Raw genomic sequence first — 17,551 nt, 5'->3', positions numbered from 1 at the left:
GTACTCACCCCCACATATGAATCCTGATCCTGCAGTTCTGCAGAAACAAGTTGCCTCTTTAAAAAACAAAGTATAGAATTTACACAGACAGATGTTGCAAAGAGAAATAAGTGGTGGGCAGGTGGGCGAGAAAGGAGGCAGAGGAAGAAAGAGAGGGGGACAGTTCCTCAGTCAAAAGGGAACATTTCTCTTTTGTAACATCCTTTCAGCGGAAGTTCTGGGCCACTCTGCTCTGATATCCGGGTTGCCTCATTTGTATCAACCAATGCATTAAAAAGGAGCCCTCTCTAAAATGACAGATCTTGTTCCTCGCTCATCTGCTGCAGAACCTCGAATGTGCCTTAACTTTTTGACTTGAAATATAAGCTTCCCTCTTCACCAGCTATGACTGAGGAAATAACGTATGCAGATCTGGAATTTAATAAATCTTATGCACTGGAAAATATCCCAAAGCCTGCTGCTCCTGAGGAAAAAGGTACAATCTCTAAAGGTTTTTTTAGTTATTGTGCTTAAATTAGTTGGATTGGGAAGTACTGTCAACCTAATCTTAGGCAGAATGGGCCTCTTCTAAATTCACTCCTCTAAATCCGTTATTCTCAGTAGAGTTACACCAGTGGTGAATTTCTCCTTTTGCTTTATTGTCATTATTAATTAACAGAAGCGCAGAAGCATGCACTGTGCAGTTCAAAGCATGGAGGGAGATGTTGTCCCTCCCCTGAATATTTTCACAACGTAAGGACCCCTGCAAACACTAATTGCTGAGAGTACTTTCTACCATGAGTAATCCTATTGACTTCAATGGGACTACCCATGGGACTGAGCAGTGTGCAAGGTAGTGTTTGTGGGATCAGGTTCTAGTGTAGAGTTTGAGAGTCTAGAGGACATACTGTGCCATCCATGGGGATTTTGGCAGAATCAACAATGGCAAGATGTTGCGCTAGATTAGGATTTTATAATTGTCAAACTCTGGTCCATGGAGGAAATAGAATCTTAGTTCTCTTTCATTTTTGACCTGCTTCTTTCTCATGGGAGGTTGTAACATTTGGTGACAAATGATAACTCACTTTCACAGTATGGAGCATATGTGATGTCTCCATGTGAGAGGGTGAACAGAGCCAGAGAAGAGGGAAATACTTTAAATAGTCAAAGGTCCTTTTAAAAAAAGAGACCACGGGAATATTTATAAATGCAAGAAAAAAAATGCTCAAAACACAAACTCTGTTTCACGGAGCCTTTTCCTGAAACAATGAATGAGAGATTAGTTAAATAAAAAACTCTGAAGACAGAACTTTTGTTTGCTTTGGCTCTCTGACCAGTTTGGACCTCAGAGCCCCAGGCTGTCTTCTGCAGAAGGGCTTGCATTCAGCTAGGGAAACCTCAGATCCCGAGTGAATCAAATTGAAACCACTTCCTTTTTTCCTTATCTGTCAGAGACCACAACATGTGATGCCATCAGGCTCCAGCTTGGGGCTGTACCTTGGTAGGGAAGGTGGTAGGTTATTTTGCCTTTCAATTCAGATAAAAGCCAGATTATTTAGCAGTTTTGCCATTTTTAGGAAAGTAGCAATCACCCAATGGCATCAGTGTGTTACAGGCTCTGATTCCTGGCTCAGGCAGAGGAGCACACAGCATGATTCAGGAGGGGAATGTGCAAGAATGGCTGTAAATCATCTTTGTCCTATCCCTGATCCTGGGCCATTTGTGCTCTAAGCCAGTCCTCTGGTATCAATTAAAGCAGTCTGAAGGCTGTTCCAACTTTGCTGCAGGTGCTAGTGACCATAAATGGTCATTGGAGGCAGAGCAGTTGGAGATCACCAGAGTTCAGGGAAACCACAGCGGCATCTTCTTTTCTGGAGCCACCACTTTACACCAGCCATAGGGAAGGAAGTTCGCATCATAGCTACTACACTGGTGTGACCCTCCTGGGCCAGCTATGCCACTGTGTCCCAGAGGTGCTGTGCATAGGGGTCACAGCAGAGTTAAGGATCTGGGCCATTTAAGTATTCAAAAGTGCCAAGAACCTGGGCTGACAGGCAAAGAAAAAGAAATAAATCCTGTTTCTGACACTGATCAATGTCAAAGATTTCAGAAGACATAATAGTCTGCCCCCAGGAGCATGCTGTAAGAAGACATACAGGTTTCTCAGTGCTCTGTGGACACACCTTGATTGTAGCCACATTGTTTGCAGCATCTTTTGAGGAGGGCAATGCAACAGTTCAGAGATGGACCCATTGCAAGTCGCTCAGCCAGCTCATCTGGTGAGGAGGGAGCAGTTGTGGGGGAGGGGAGGCTCGCAGGACAGGGGCCTGATGGAGAGGTCCAGAGGGCCAGGGGGAAGGGCAGGCGGGGAGAACCCTCCTGCAGAACCCACTCAAGGAAGGCCTTAGAGACAGGCAGTAAGGCTACCCTCACCTCCTGGAGTATACAAAAGGAAGTATTTCTTCACACAACGCATAGTTAACCGGTGGACCTCCTTTCCAGAGGATGTTGTGAAGGCCAAGACTATAAGAGGGTTAAAAAAAGAACTAGATAAATTCATGGAGGATAGGTCCATCGAGGCTATTAGCCAGGATGGGTAGGGATAGTGTCCCTAGCCTCTGTTTGCCAGAAGCTGGGAATGGGCGACAGGGGATGGATCACTTGATGATACCTGTTCTGTTCATTCCCTCTGGGGCACCTGGCATTGGCCACTGTCAGAAGACAGTATACTGGGCTAGATGGACCTTTGGACTGACCTTGTATGGCCGCTCTTATATGCCATCGAACTTGAGGGATGGAGAGCCCCATGTACTGGCCAAGCGACAGGGGCTACAAATGTTGTACTCCAGGAGGTCTCCCCAATTCTGGTGATACCTGTCAGGACCAACTTCCGGTACACCAAGGGGGACTCCACCACCTGAACACTGAGCTGGGGGTTGTATAGCAGAGCCTCTGTAACGAGGTCTTCCCTCTCGGCGGCCACCATGGACCTGGTCGCCTAGACCAGCTTCCAGGTCCTTAGGATGTCCCGGTAGAAGACCGGTAGCTCAGAGAGGTCTTGCAGAAGACCCCTCAGATGGAGGTAGAAGAGATGGAGGTTGCATAGGAGCCCTCAAAGATGGTGGAGGAAGGTGTTCACCAGCAAACTCTACGCCAGAGTACCTGCACCATAAAGGAGTCTCTGCAGGGCCTGAAGGTGGTAGACATGGATCTGACTGTGAAGGCAGGGCAGATCCTGTCCACCCTCTCCGAGAAGGAGACTCAGGACCCCCACAGAGACCCAGTATAGCTTCAGCCAAAAGAACTCCAGAATTTTCTTCTGGAGTCAGGCCAAGGTACCCCGGACTGACTCAGGGTGTTTAGCTGGTGCCAGAGCATCCCCATCCTCTGTAAAGTAAGGGAAAGAACCCTAGTTAGTCAGCTCCACACCTGGGGGTGATTAACTAATTTTCTTCTGCCCAGAAGAGGCAGAGATAGCTAGGCCTTAAAAGTAGACTGAGGAAGCTCACTTGGGGGAAGTGACAGATCTTTTTCCTCGCTCATCTGCTGCAGAACCTCGAATGTGCCTGAGGAAGAGGAGGAAGGTCTCTCAAGCAGAGAGAAGTCATGGGATAAGTTTTAACAGATAGAGTACAATGGTGGAAGAACAATACAGGAGCAGGTTAGGCTTCTGCAGGGGAAGCCCTGTGTGAAGGCCAACAAGGGAACTACAGATGTTGAGAGGAGCAGAAGGGTATTAGTTTAAGAACCTGTTTGAACTTGTTTGTGTTACCCTGGAAGGGATGAACTCTTATGGACATGGCCAGAGAGCTGAGGCACAGAAGACCCAGACAGGGAGTAGGAGGAAGACTTTATCTGGGACTGGCCACTGCAGCCAAGGAAGTACCCACCAGAGCAGGTATGAGAGGCAAAGTCCTGTGCAGTGCTGCATCTATGCACTGGGGGTTGCCCTAGAGGTGGAGATGCACACTTACAGGCTGACTCATCCTTCTGCATAATTTATATCAGCCTTAGGCCTGCTCTAAATTATGCCTGGCTGCCACAGTCCCCAAGAGGCCACTTCACAGCAGTGATCACTGCAGTGCAGAGGCACTCTCACCATGGTCCCTTCCACAGCCATGTTCTAGACACCTTCTTTATGTTATGGCCAGGTGATGTAGAGCTGGCTATTGCAGCTAGGGATTTCCCTGTCATGGGGATTCCCAAGTAGATGGTTAAGCAGGCTTTCATCCTGCTTTGCATTGTCAGAACAGCACAAAGCAGGACCTGGCTCAATAAGGAGACTAGAAATACAGCTAGACTAAAAAATGTTACTTTACAGAAAGTCCTTTTGTTTCTTCCCACTACAGCATGCCGTCTGTCTTCACAGGGCCAGGCTCTCTCTGGGAGCATGTGGGCCATGGGTCTATCTACATTACAAAAATATCCAATTTCGGAGGCCCATTTACAAGACCAGTTACACCACCATTCTATTTTGAAGTGAAGTTGGGAACTAACGTGGATTTAACTGGGTTTTCAGTCTGTGCTCCAGCCTTGGACTTGTGCTAAGTGTTAATATGAACTTGGGACACAGTTACTATCCCAGCTACACTCCAAATTGAGACTGGATTGTATTTGGTAAAGAGTTAACTGATTTGTGGCTAGAACTGGTGAATATTTGTTGTCACTACACAGACTTCAGTGGATCACATCAATTTACACCAGCTGAGGATCTGGTTCATAGTGTATAATATCCAATCAAAGAGTTCATAAAATTGATGTCTTACATCTTGTTGGTCTACAAAAGGGCTTGACAACTCATTTGTCATGTATGTGTAAACATTCTTTTCTGGGGGCTGGAGCTATTAGAAAGTTGAGAGGAGTTAAAATATTTTTCATCATTGGAGTTTTCTTTGTTTCCTGGTTGATTATCAGATAGAATAATTAATCAAACATCATATTAAATTAATTTAAAAATACAACTCATATCAGGCAGCAAAATATCAACCACCACTTTGCACTATTACATAGGGATGTAAATGAAACCTTCCTGACTCTAGCTGGTGATCATGCCCTGAAGCATGAGGATCAATGGCCCTTGTAATTTTACCCTAGCTAGTGTCACAGCAGATGATATTCTTTTTTCATATACATTTCTAACCCTGTGTTCTCAACATTCTGTTTAGGGAATTCTGCTCTCGTTTTCTACCTTTTTGTTCACTCTTTACAGCCTTTCGGTCGAAACCCAGCTTCTAAAATATTTTGCCATTACAAAGATTGTCATTTAAGAAGAACAAAAAACACTTAAGGGGGACTGGATGGTGTCTGGAGTGGGTGAGTGGATAAAGTTATCATAGAAAAGGGAGCAAGCTGATGATGAGGAAGGACATGCCATTGCTGGAGGAGAAGGAGGCAAATGGCTATTGGTTGGAGGAGATATCAATGCTGGAGTGGTAAATGGACTTCTTGTTTCCTCCGTAGCCATGGTGTTGACCAATAAGGAGGAGATACAAGAAATGATACAAAGTCTGAACTGTATACAATAATACAAAGTGTGCTTGCTTCATTTCCACATTTATAGGCAAGGGGAATTATAACTTCCTTCACCAGCAAGGGCTGCCGCTGTGACCTGGGAAGGATTTACCCTGGGGAGGGCAGGTCATGTTTTTAGCTTTCATCTCTAATTAGGGTTCAATAAGAGCTCTGCAGACAGATTGCAGTGAGGATCCCACCCACTCTGGGGTCTGTGCTGACCATCTGTAGCCCCTGCAGTGGAAAAGAGTCTGTTGGAAACTTCTGTAGCTGCAGCCCTTTCCAAGCAGACCTCTCACCACTCGGGATCCTGCAGCAAAGTCTGTCCTATCAGAAGCTGGCTCAGTGTCTTTGTGGGTATGTGGGAACCAAGAAGTAAGGAAGGAAGGAAGAAGAACAAAGCAGCAAATAAGGCTTTTCCAGAATGCACAGCTTTTAGTCACTGAATTCACTATTGGTTTTCTTAGATTCCAAGGCCAGATAGGACCATTATGAGCATCTAGTCTGACCTCTTACATAGCACAGGCCATAGAACTTTCCAAAAATAATTCCTAGAGCAGATCTTTTAGGCCATGTCTACACTATGACTTATGTCATTCAGGGGTGTGAAAAAACCACCCTCTGAGCAACTTACGTTTTGCTGGCATAAGTGATAGTGTGCACAGCACTATGTTGGCGGGAGAGATTCTCCCACGGACATAGTTACCACCACTCATGGAGGTGTTTTTATTAAGTTGACATGAGAACGCTTTCCCCTCGGCATAGAGCGGCTACATGAGCGATCTTATAGCGGCGCAGCTGCATCAGTACAGATATGCCGCTGTAAGCTCGCTAGAGTAGACATGGCTTTGGAAAAACATCCAATCTTCATTTAAAAATTGTCAGTGATGAAGTATCCACCACACCCCTGGGTAAATTGTTCCAACAGTTAATTACTGTCACCATTAAAAATGTTCACTTTATTCCCAGTCTGAATTTGTCTAGCTTCAACTTTCAGCCATTGGATCGTGTTATACCTCTCTCTGCATGATTAAAGAGTCCATTATTAAATAGGTGTTCCCCATGGAGGTACATAGAGATTATAATCAAGTCACCCTTTAACCTTCCCTTTGTTAAGATAAAGACATTTTGCTCCTTGAGTCTACAACTAGAAGACATGTTTTCTAATCCTTTAATCATTCTCATGGCTCTTCTCTGAACCCTCTCCAATTTATCAACATTCTTTTTGAACTGTGAGCACCAGAACTGGACATAGTATTCCATCAGCAGTCACACCAGTTTCTGTTTAACATTCTCCAGAGATACAAGTGGAATGGGAAAGAGTGTACTCACCATATGATGAGACTGCATCATCTGTTTTTCCCCCAAATTCAGCACAGAAATATATATTAGCATGTCTGCCTTTTCTGCATTATTATTGATAATTCTATCATATCCATCTAGCAATGGACCAATACCATTGTCAGGATTCTTTTTGTTCCTAATATATTTTAAAAACTCCTTCTTATTGTTCTTATTTCTGCTGCCATAGATATCTCCCTATGTCCCTTGACTTTCCTTACCATTTTTCTACAATTCCTAATTTCTGATTTATATTCATTATTATCAACTTCTCCTTTATTCCAATGGTTATGTATTTAATTATTATTATTTTTTACAGCTGCCTTTAATTCTACACTAAACATTTTTTTTTAAACTAGCACAGCCTTCTTCCTCAATTGTGGGCTTATGGCATTGGGGACATCTAGTAAGGTGTTGTTTAAAGATTCCCAATTATCATTCAGTTTTTTTGTTTTGATTAAATTCTTCCTTCCAGATGGTTTGGATTTGGCTCATAATTGTTTTCAGCGTTGTGAAATTGGCCCCACTAAAGCACCAATTATATATATTACTGGTCTGGACGGGTTTTTTGCTGTTTCTGCAGGGCACCCTGCTTCTTCCCCCACATGGTGTCTGGTTGCCCTGACTTTCCTCACATTGTGCTTGGCATTGCTGATAGGGCTGTTAGCCCTGGGAATTGTGTGTAAGTATCAATACTTTTTTATCTGGGGAATTTCAGATAAAAGATGCCAGATTGCTATCTATCTCCTGTAGTCTGAAGTTGTTGATTTAACCATTGCACAGGTACAGCATGGGCAGTGGTAATGCAAGCTTTCCAGACATACTATCACCCATGAATGTACTTTACCGTGGTTGAGCTCCAGAGTAGTAGTATTGCTGCAAGTGACAATTTCTGTAGCCCATTCACTCCTTGACCTCTCTACCTAAATTGCCAAATGGAAGCCTTCTTGTGCCATCAAGTTATGATGCTGTTTTTTGTGATATGGAAACCTGTCCCATTAGGAAGTGGATGACATCCACTAATTCATTTCACACTGAACACTTATAAGGTGGGGATGTTTTTCAGTTAATACTGACCTGCGCTGGATATTAATTGGTGACAAAATGGTGAAAGGCTCTGTATCTCATTAACAAGCCAGCTTATTTTATTTAAATTTTATTTTTCAATAGAAAAATTACACTAAACCTGTGATGTTAATACTAAGGGTTACTACCCAAAACAAGGCACAAAATTTAAACCAGATGAATAGAATAATGAAAAATTAAAAAAACAACAACAAGGAGTCTGGTGGCACCTTGAAGACTAACAAATTTATTTGGGCATAAGCTTTAGTGGGTAAAAAACCCACTTCTTCAAATTCTTCAGGTTTTTTACCCACAAAAGCTTATGCCCAAATAAATCTATTAGTCTTTAAGGTGTCACCAGATTCCTTGTTGTTTTTGTGGCTACAGACTAACATGGCTATCCCAATACAAAAATTTAAAGTGGACAAAGGCAGGAATAATTTTGATTTGTAAATTATGAGAATACAAAATGTTTTTTGTGAATTTCAGTTTTTCAGGTTTCCAGTGACTTCCAGAAGCAGATTGGAAACCTCAAGCGAAACCAGGAAATTCTGCAAACAAGTTCCTCAAAAAGGCCACAAGACATGAAAGACAATTTGTGTCTGAAAGGGGAAGAAAAAAATAAGAATAATGGTAAATAGGATTGTTATGCAAATGGACTCCTTTCCTTTATTCCAGAATAGATACAGGCTGGGCAATGGTTGTATAATTTCACCTATTCTCTTCCAATTACACCCCATTAAATGAGCTCTACACCTGCATTGAAAGGGACCACAACTAACTGTATGCAATTAGCAGAGAGGTGAGGTACAAGGGAATTCCTCCTTCATGATCCATTCAGTCCTTGTCTTCTCTGTTCAAATGGCTAAGAAAGCAAATAATTAATAATGACAGTTATTATTGTGATTTTGTGATGTTGACACCTGCCTCCTAGTAACTGAACTGGTACTTTCCAACTGATTTCACCTGGGCCATAAAATAGTATCAGATGGTAACTGTCCACTAGTGATGTTGCTTAGTGGTCTGCATAACAGCTTGGAAGATTAAGGATCAACTTTCATTCAGTTTCTCTAAGACTGGGTCATGAAGTGTGAAAGAAGTAGCATGTTCAGAGTCTGGAGAAGCAGGAATGCTTTATATCACTCAGCAATAGAGCTGGGCAACTTTTTTTTTAATAGTAAATAATCAAATGGGTGTCCAAAATTACTCGTCAACTTAGGTTGAATTCAGCTAAATTAAAAAATAAGGGGAAAAAATAAAAAGTCAAATAAAAAAGTGTATTTTTATTTATTATACCTGTCCAGAAAGTATAAGAGGACTGGACAGGTATTTCCCAAATTGTTTTGGCAAAAACAAATAAATAAATAAAATTCAGGCTAGATAAACAAAAGGATTTAGGTGCCATTCACAAAAGCAGAGTGATTCACAAAAGCAAAGAGCATGACTGGGAGAATGATTACAGTTTAGGTGCTAGGGCCCTCACCTGTGATGATGTAGTTTAAGTCCCTGCTCCAAATATTTTTTAAATTATTTTTACAAAGTGGAATGGCTTCAACAAAATAGACTAAGAGAAACTCATCCAAGAATAGCCTCTAGCGCACTCTGCTGGGATAGAGGAGATAGAGCTTCAAATCAATGCATCGGTGCAGGAAACCCAAATATGCCTTCCAAATGAGTGCCCTACCTGTTGAGGTAAGGGTTCTAAGAGGGCCTCCTCCTCTGGCCATTTTCTCAATCTAGTCCTTTAAAAATGTCTGGAAACAAAACATTGTGGGATGAAGGAAACATTTTGTTCAACCCCAAACTGACTTTTTAGCAAATTTTTTCCATTTTTTCCAAGCTAACAATGTTTCATTTCTAAATGAATTCTTTCATTTTTAAATGTGGTTTCATTTAACATCAAGATTTTTTTTCCAATTTTTCATTTCAGAGAGAAAATGAAAAACAAAACACTTCTGACTGGAAACTTTTTTTCAGATATTTTTGTTCAGACCCTAATCTAAAAAATGGTTTGGTTAGCTTTACTCTGCACTGCCCTCTTTGGCTAATTCAGGAGCAATATTGATTGGCTTCTAAGGTGAATTCACTCTGGAACCTCAAGGGTGGAGTACAGTAGTTGTTTGCAAAATACTAGAAAAATAAGCAGAGCTGGAAAGATCATCGGAGTCTTTCATTGTGATGCCCAGAATCTCGGGAAGATGGGAAAAGTGATTTATTTCTGACCCTGGCTCTAGTGCCTAAGGCTACCAGTGGTCTGACTCTGGGGAAGAGGGATCGATAATCATTTTATAAATAGGTCCTTTAGCACAATGGTTCACCAGTGGAAAACATGAACACATTTTGTTTTTGAAATGGACAATGGAGTTTCATTTTCAACAGCACTAGTTTTGATCATATTGTAAGAGCAAGAAATTTTCACATGCCTCCAGTAATGTCCCCTCTCTCTGAAACTGGAACATAACACAGAACATGAATGGGCTTTTCTAATCGAGCATCATTTATGGGAGGAAGGTCTTCAGCAAAGCAGAGGCTACTTTCATAAAGAGAAGGATCTCTGTGGAACAGCCCCTTTATGAACGTTGAGATAGTGTGTTTTTTCCAGAACTGTGCAAAAGGAATAGTTGGAACAGTGCTTGAGGGAAGTCAGGTCTGTGTGTGGGTATAGAGAGTTTGGGAGGACAATTCTGTAAGTCTGGTTTCTCCCTAGGGCAGAGTTAAGATGTTAGTGTGTAGTCTGTATTGTAGGGTGGTTGCTCTAGTAGTGATGTGTGTTCCTAGGTTGAGGAGTAGAGCAGAGGTTCTCAAACTGTGGTCTGCAGACCACCTGTGGTCTGCGAACTACATTCAGGTGGTTCGCAGATAGTTCCCTCTAAGGTGCGCACCTGGGCAGCCACACACCAGAGAATGAAGGGTCACCCACCTAATTAGTGGATCCTCAGCAAATTTCAAGTGGTATGTGGAAAAAAAAAAAGTTTGAGAACCACTGGAGTAGAGGATATGTCCTGTTAGATGCCCTGACTTTTAACCACCTTGCTTTTGTGATTTTGCCTTAGGTATGTTATGTATGGACTATCCTTTACCGATAGTATAGGAGCAGATTCTCCTTGACACTGCTATGGCAGCCATTTACACTCCCTTTAAAGCACCATTACATTGTCAGAGTGGTCTAAAGGGGCCTTACATAAAGGACATTCAGATTCATAGTAATGTTCTCAATTAAGATGGAAAAAGACTTGTTCCTGGTAGTTCATACCTTCTCCATCCCCATTCTCATTCTCTGGCCACTGCAGGATTGTTCACTTAAAAAAAAAAAAAAAAAAAAGGTGGCCTCTTTGCTGAGTCAGACCAGATTTCAGGGCCAGGTAGGGTCAGTTTTCCATTGGAAGAGAAATTAATCATGAGGAGTGTGGGTATTTTTAGTGCAATTGGTTTGTTTACACTAGATACACCAGGAACAGAGGTGGTCACAAACAACATACAGACAATTCTTGCTTTCAGTACTCTCAGCCCACACATTAACATCTGGGTCCCAGGAGGCAACTCTGCCCCAGAAATGAACTCTAGTTACAAAGATTAAGGAAAAGAGCAAATTCTCTTGCTGCTTGTAACAGCTCTATAAAAACGAACCTGAATCACAAACCTAACAACAATACAGCATCTCTTCAGAGACTGCACACTGCTCTCATGCTGAGGAGCAGAACTTGTAAGACTATGTGTAGAAGCTCGATCTGCTGACTCCTGATATAACAATGTTCTCTGCTGCTGGGTTCAACAGTTTTCACCTTCTCAGCAAAGTGAAATCCAGCCCTTCCCAATGGAGATCGTATCATACTTTCAAAGAACTGAGACTCAGTCGATCATTTCACATGGGCTAGTGATCATCTCGGGCTTGGCCCGCGGAGGATCAGTGCCATATACATGACAGCTCTGCAACTTCTATGTGCATTCAAGTCAATGGCAGTAGCCCTTGTATTCTGAACTGCTTAGGATGAGAAACAAAGACAATTTCTCTCTCTCTTTTAGGACCAAATTGTACACTCTGCCCTGCAAACTGGCAATGGATGGGAGGTGACACCTGCTTCTACATGTCAAGAGAGAAAAGGCCCTGGAAGCAAAGTCGAGAATTCTGTTCCTTACAGAATTCCACCCTTCTCATGCTACAGGACAAGGAGAAGCTGGCACGGCTCCTACCCCAGCCTCTTTTATTTTATCTGGATATAAATTTCTCATAAGCCCTCCCCCTCCCCCACAAGACAGATAAATAGCTTGTGGAACTTACCACCATAGAATATTTTAAAGCTAAGAGTAGACGTGAGTCTCTCAGATCCTGCTGTGGTTATGAACAATGGGTTTTCCACACAGGGCACTGCCTTCTGGGTGCTTTAAGGAGTAGGTTGATCAGTTCTATGGGATAACATTTGTCCTGTTCTTCTGGCTGCTAGAGGGGTTCAAGGATAGGATTTCCACACTTCCACATCAGATGGGCAGAGAGAGAGCAGGATTCACTTCTTCATTTACAATGTGGTAAAGTCGACATAAAATGTTAGCAATCTGATCTGGTAGATGTTTACACCCATGTAAATGACAACAGAAGGCACAGGACAATTGGGAATAAGGACCCTATTGTCAGGACCAGGTCATTTGTGGCCTGTGGGCCTGGAGTGAGCTGCTCAATATTGGGGCTGAAGGTCAGAGATCAATCCAGGGCCGGGCCGGGCCAGCCAGCTGGGTCAGGTTGGGCCACAGCTGGGTCAGGTTGGGCCACAGTCTTTCACTGAGGTCAGCAATTGTCTTAAGTGGAAGACAGTAAATCAGGGCGGGGAGCCAAGCATAGGTTGAGCCGGGAGTGTGGGATAAAGACAAGATGCACCAAGGAGCAGCAAGGTGGAATCAACAGCAGAAGTCCACCAAAGGTCTGTTATTGCTCAGACAACTTCCAGAAACAGCTGTACTCCTACCTGCCATATGCAATGCAAGGGATGATTTGGATTTGCTATCTAAAGCCCTATGTGAGTTGTGTCCTAGCTCCCTGGTAGCTAACTTCTTCTGCCATGGACTGTCACAAAGCAATTGAGGCCAGCTGAGGAGCTAGAGTTAACCATTGCTAAGTTCAAATGTCTGGGGATGGAGAGGCAGGGCATTCTAGTGGAGGAACCCAGAGTATGGAATTCACTTCCTGTGCTTCTACAAGAAATCCATAATTTGTGGATCTTTAGGGCATAGGGCTGATCCCATGCCTTTCTTCAGGATGTTGCTTATTGGAATTGGAGTTCAGTTGTTTGGTTTAAAGTTTATAATTGGATTGGGCATAGAGTTCTATTGTTTTTGACTTTTCTTTAAAAGTCACATATTCTACTAACTGGAGCACATGAATTCAGAAACTTTGTATGGGGAGCATTTTCTAAATTACAAAATAAAGAAATCCACTTTGCATTGGCGGATGGGCAAGGTAGCAGCTTTTCTAACTCTAATTTCTGTGGTTTTATGAAACTAGAAATAATATTTATCGTAAGTATTTCTTGTCAGTTTTCTCAGCTATTATATGTTGTATCATATGTCAGAATCTGTCCTATTTCTAAAAGATTAAGACAAGAGTTCATAGAAATTGTCCATCTTTGCATTTAGCTCGAATATTCTTGTATCCCAAGATTACCAAAGGCATTTAGGCCCACATATTTAAAGGTATTTAGCTGCTTACGTGCTCAACTTTGCAATGCTTAACTGATTAGGAAACCATATCTCATTTTCAAACAGATTTAGGCTCCAAAGTGCCCAAGTCACTTTTGAAAATGAGGTTTAGGCTTCTAAATTAGTTAGGTGTTGCAAAGCTGAGCATAGTTATGCCTAACTATCTTTTAAAATGTGGCTGTTAGAGCAGATTTGTAAAGGTGTTTATGCACCTAAAGATGCAGATAGACTCCTAATGAGATTTTCTAAAGCACTCAGGCACCTATCTCCCATTGATTTTAATGGGTGTTAGTCACTTTAGAAAATCCCACTAGGTGCCTATCTGCATAAGTACCTTTTAAAAATCTGTAAAAAGCAACAGAGAGTCCTGTGGCACCTTTAAGACTAACAGATGTATTGGAGCATAAGCTTTTGTGGATGAATGCCCACTTCGTTGGATGGGCATTGACATGCATCCGACAAAGTGGGCACTCACCCACGAAAGTTTATACTCCAATACATCTGTTAGTCTTAAAGGTGCCACAGGACTCTCTGTTGCTTTTTACAGATCCAGACTAACATGGCTACCCCTCTGATACTTTTAAAAATCTGATTCCTTGTGCTTCAGTGGTGACATTTATATCTGTCCTGCAACATTCCAATAATCTGAGAACAGTCCTGTAATACAAATCCGGGCTATATCATCACATCAGGAAGGGTGGACGCCATACCTTTGGCTGGGAGTTCTCTCCCATCACTGGTGTATATTAGTGTTTTTGTTTGAAAGGTAAGAATTGGAGTTCTTTATTTAAGTAATGTTGTTGTGATTTCCTCATAGAACCACGTACCTCCAAGAGAGACTAGAGACTGTTACTGGATTGGATTATCATGTAAATCTAAAGGGAACAACTGGCATTGGGAGGATGGCTCAGCTTTTTCAGCACAGAGAACTGATTGGTAATGATTATTTAGGGCCTGATTGTGACCCATTCTCAAGACCCCTGCAGGAGAAAAGCGTAGGGTACCCCCTTACTCTCCTGTGCTGCCTACCTGTGTTCTGACAGAGACGCACAGCGGCAAGAACGGCCTTTGTGAACTGCTAATCTCCATTCTGCACAGGGTAAGGAGGGAGTGGGCAAACAAGGATGGAGACTTGGCACTGGCCCTGCAGAGCACTGGCTGGCACAGATGAGCTGGCAGGGAGGGGACAGTAATCCGAACCAGTTGTAGAGCAAGTGTGCATTATTTGCCCCCAGGGAAACTGGTGAATACACTAGGGTCATGAATATATGCATAGAATGCAAATGTCAGGACACAGTGAAATGATGCTTCATTTTCCAGGATGAAGTTCTGTGTGCTATACCCTTAATTACTAGAGTCATTTTTTTAAAGAGAACATTTTGTTTGTTCTGAGTTTCCAACCTTTTGCTTAAGGAGCTTTTTGCAGACAGAGACCTCCTCAGTGCCCAGTTACAGGCCATCCTCCTTTTCCAGCAGCAACAGCACACAATAAACACTAGCTTCTGTAGTAGCTCACTCACTATGCCCTCACCCTATTCTTAAAGGGGCAGTTCCCATTTCTCTTATGATATACTGGGGGGCACGATAGCTCAGTGGTTTGAGCATTGACCTGCTAAACCCAGGGTTGTGAGTTCAATCCTTGAAGGGGCCATTTAGGGATTGGGGGGGGAAGTTGGGGATGGGTCCTGCTTTGAGCAGGGGGCTGGACTAGATGACTTCCTGAGGTCCCTTCCAACTCCATGATTCTATGTCACCATTAACACAGTTCTATACAATAATGAACTAAACACAAACAACATTAATCTATTTCAGGGCCCCCAGATGTGGATACTATCATTGTGTATGCCTATATGACAGGAAATTTGTTAAAGGTGACTGCTTACAGGAGCACTTATGGATCTGTGAGAAAGCAGCTGTCCAGCTAAGATAAAGAAACACCACCAGAAGGAACAATGGCTCCATCAGTATGACAGGACATATGCTCAGTGTATTCTGTTTTCATGTGAGGTTTTTATACTTTTTTTCAGAATTTTCAGAGTGGGGATTGAAATCTCCATTCTATTATATGCTACACCAGAACTTCTTGTTTCTTCCTCCCTCGCCCTCCTCCCCCAGCGTTCAGTTATGAAATTCAAGACAATAACTGGAAAGGGTCTTAGGAAGTCACTTGCAAAAATAAGGTACTGTCAGCATCAAAATACCACTGCCATGCACCAGAGAGAACACAAAATCCATCAGTGCAGTTCTGAAATGTGTAACAGATGCCAGATTGAAACTGGGAACTTCAGGCATAGCGTGGAACCAGAGAAACTGGAGATAAAATGCATTGGGTTACATCTTGTGACCAGGACCCCAGGGCATAATTCTCCTGAATAGGAGATCCACCAGAGCCTTTTCTAGCTTTAAATATTGTAATAGAAGTGATGAGGCTTTAACCACTTCTCTTTGAGAGACAATTCTAGAATATCACAGATCTCAATTTTACAAGAAAGTTAAAATTAAATCCTGAGTTCCAACTTGAAAGTCTTTTTTTCTAAATTTCATCACACTTCAGTTATTTCCCTCAGACAACCATAAACTAAAGGCTTTCCTATACTACAAATTTAAGTCAACTTAAGTCAATGTACAACCAACACAATAACTAAAGAGGTGGTTCACGTCCACACTATGTTCCATCTGACAGTGGTGCATGCCATGCATGACTAGGAGTGCTTCCACTGACTGAGGTAGGGCATTGTGGGACACTGACAGCTGCAGCCCAGCAGCCCTGGGGCTGACAGCCTCAACTGTCAGCCTGCCCTCCCCCAGCTCCAGTGCTGACAGCCCAAGCTGTCAGCCAGGGGTCAGGCTCACAGCTGGAGCCCTCTGGCCTGGGTGCTGACAGCTCCAGCTCTGAGCCCAGTGCCTGGTGACAACTCAAGCTGTCAGCACCAGGGTGGGGGAGCTCCAGCTGTCAGCCCTACTCAGGGCTGACAGCCAACAGGTGATGTAAGTAACGCAGTGTCTACATGGACACTGCGCTGCCCTAACAACACCGACCTAAGCGCAACGCCTCTAGTCGAGGTGGAGTTATTATATTGGTGTAGCGGGTGACTTACTTCGGCAGAAGCAACATTCTAGTGTAGACAGTGACATAATTAGGTTGACATAAGCCACCTTGTGTCAACCTAGCTCTGTAGTGTAAGCTAGGCCTTTATACTGTTTCTCCTTGGTGATTTTATTCATCTGATACTTGTACAAAGTTTCTTCTTTTTCAGACAGCCAGCTTGTTATTGTATAGATACATTGGAAACAAAAAGACATTCTTTACAAAGAGTATAGAAAACCATTAAAAATATTGCTACAGGAAATCGGAATCATATACTGTGGCTGGATTTCAAAATGTCCTGGATTATTTCATGCTCATAATAACCTTTGCAATTTTACACGTCAAAATAAGGATAATAACTAGATTGCTGTAATGTGCTCCACTTGGGACAACACTTGAAGACCACTCAAACTTAAGATCATGCAGAATGCAGCTGCCTGATTACTTAGTTGTGTTCCTTCATTATACATATATATTAGTGTGGTTGTGGTGCCTGGAAGGGTCACATTGAGAATGCTTACTCAGGGCAAACAGCAAGGAATAGGGCAGACAATCCCCCAAACTGGTGGTTTATTCTATAATTAGATTCAGCAAGCCCATAACAAAACAGCTCCTATGACACCACATTGGAGAAGTCAAATACAATCCCCTTTAAGCAATTCAACCTTTGGCTCCCATCTAGACAGCCAATGTTAATATAGTGAGGGGTTATTGAAAACCTTATTCAGCATAATTAAAGTTCTACCAATCCTAAAAGCCCATTGACCTTACCCAAATACACCCTTACAGCCAATCCTTATTAACTAAATCTAAGCTTTATTAATAAAAGAGAGTTATATATGACTTATATATAAGAGATCAATATACATACATATGTGT

General features: G+C 42.6%; 1 protein-coding gene across 1 annotated transcript; it reads left to right on the top strand.

Moving 5' to 3' along the window:
• The first annotated feature begins 280 nt into the window (after positions 1 to 280).
• Positions 281 to 15,521, top strand: LOC117870875 (C-type lectin domain family 12 member B-like). Its single transcript, XM_034758291.1, has 6 exons — positions 281 to 475; positions 7,415 to 7,513; positions 8,386 to 8,529; positions 11,920 to 12,074; positions 14,402 to 14,520; positions 15,397 to 15,521. Exons 1-6 carry the CDS (start codon positions 385 to 387, stop codon positions 15,512 to 15,514), a joined length of 726 nt encoding a protein of 241 aa, XP_034614182.1. The 5' UTR covers positions 281 to 384; the 3' UTR covers positions 15,515 to 15,521.
• The last annotated feature ends 2,030 nt before the right edge of the window (positions 15,522 to 17,551 follow it).

The sequence above is a fragment of the Trachemys scripta genome, chromosome 1 (genome assembly GCF_013100865.1).
Source record: "Trachemys scripta elegans isolate TJP31775 chromosome 1, CAS_Tse_1.0, whole genome shotgun sequence".
Lineage (NCBI taxonomy): Eukaryota > Metazoa > Chordata > Testudines > Emydidae > Trachemys > Trachemys scripta.
Note: the sequence above shows the minus strand (reverse complement) of the source record. Positions and strands in the feature narration are given on the sequence as shown.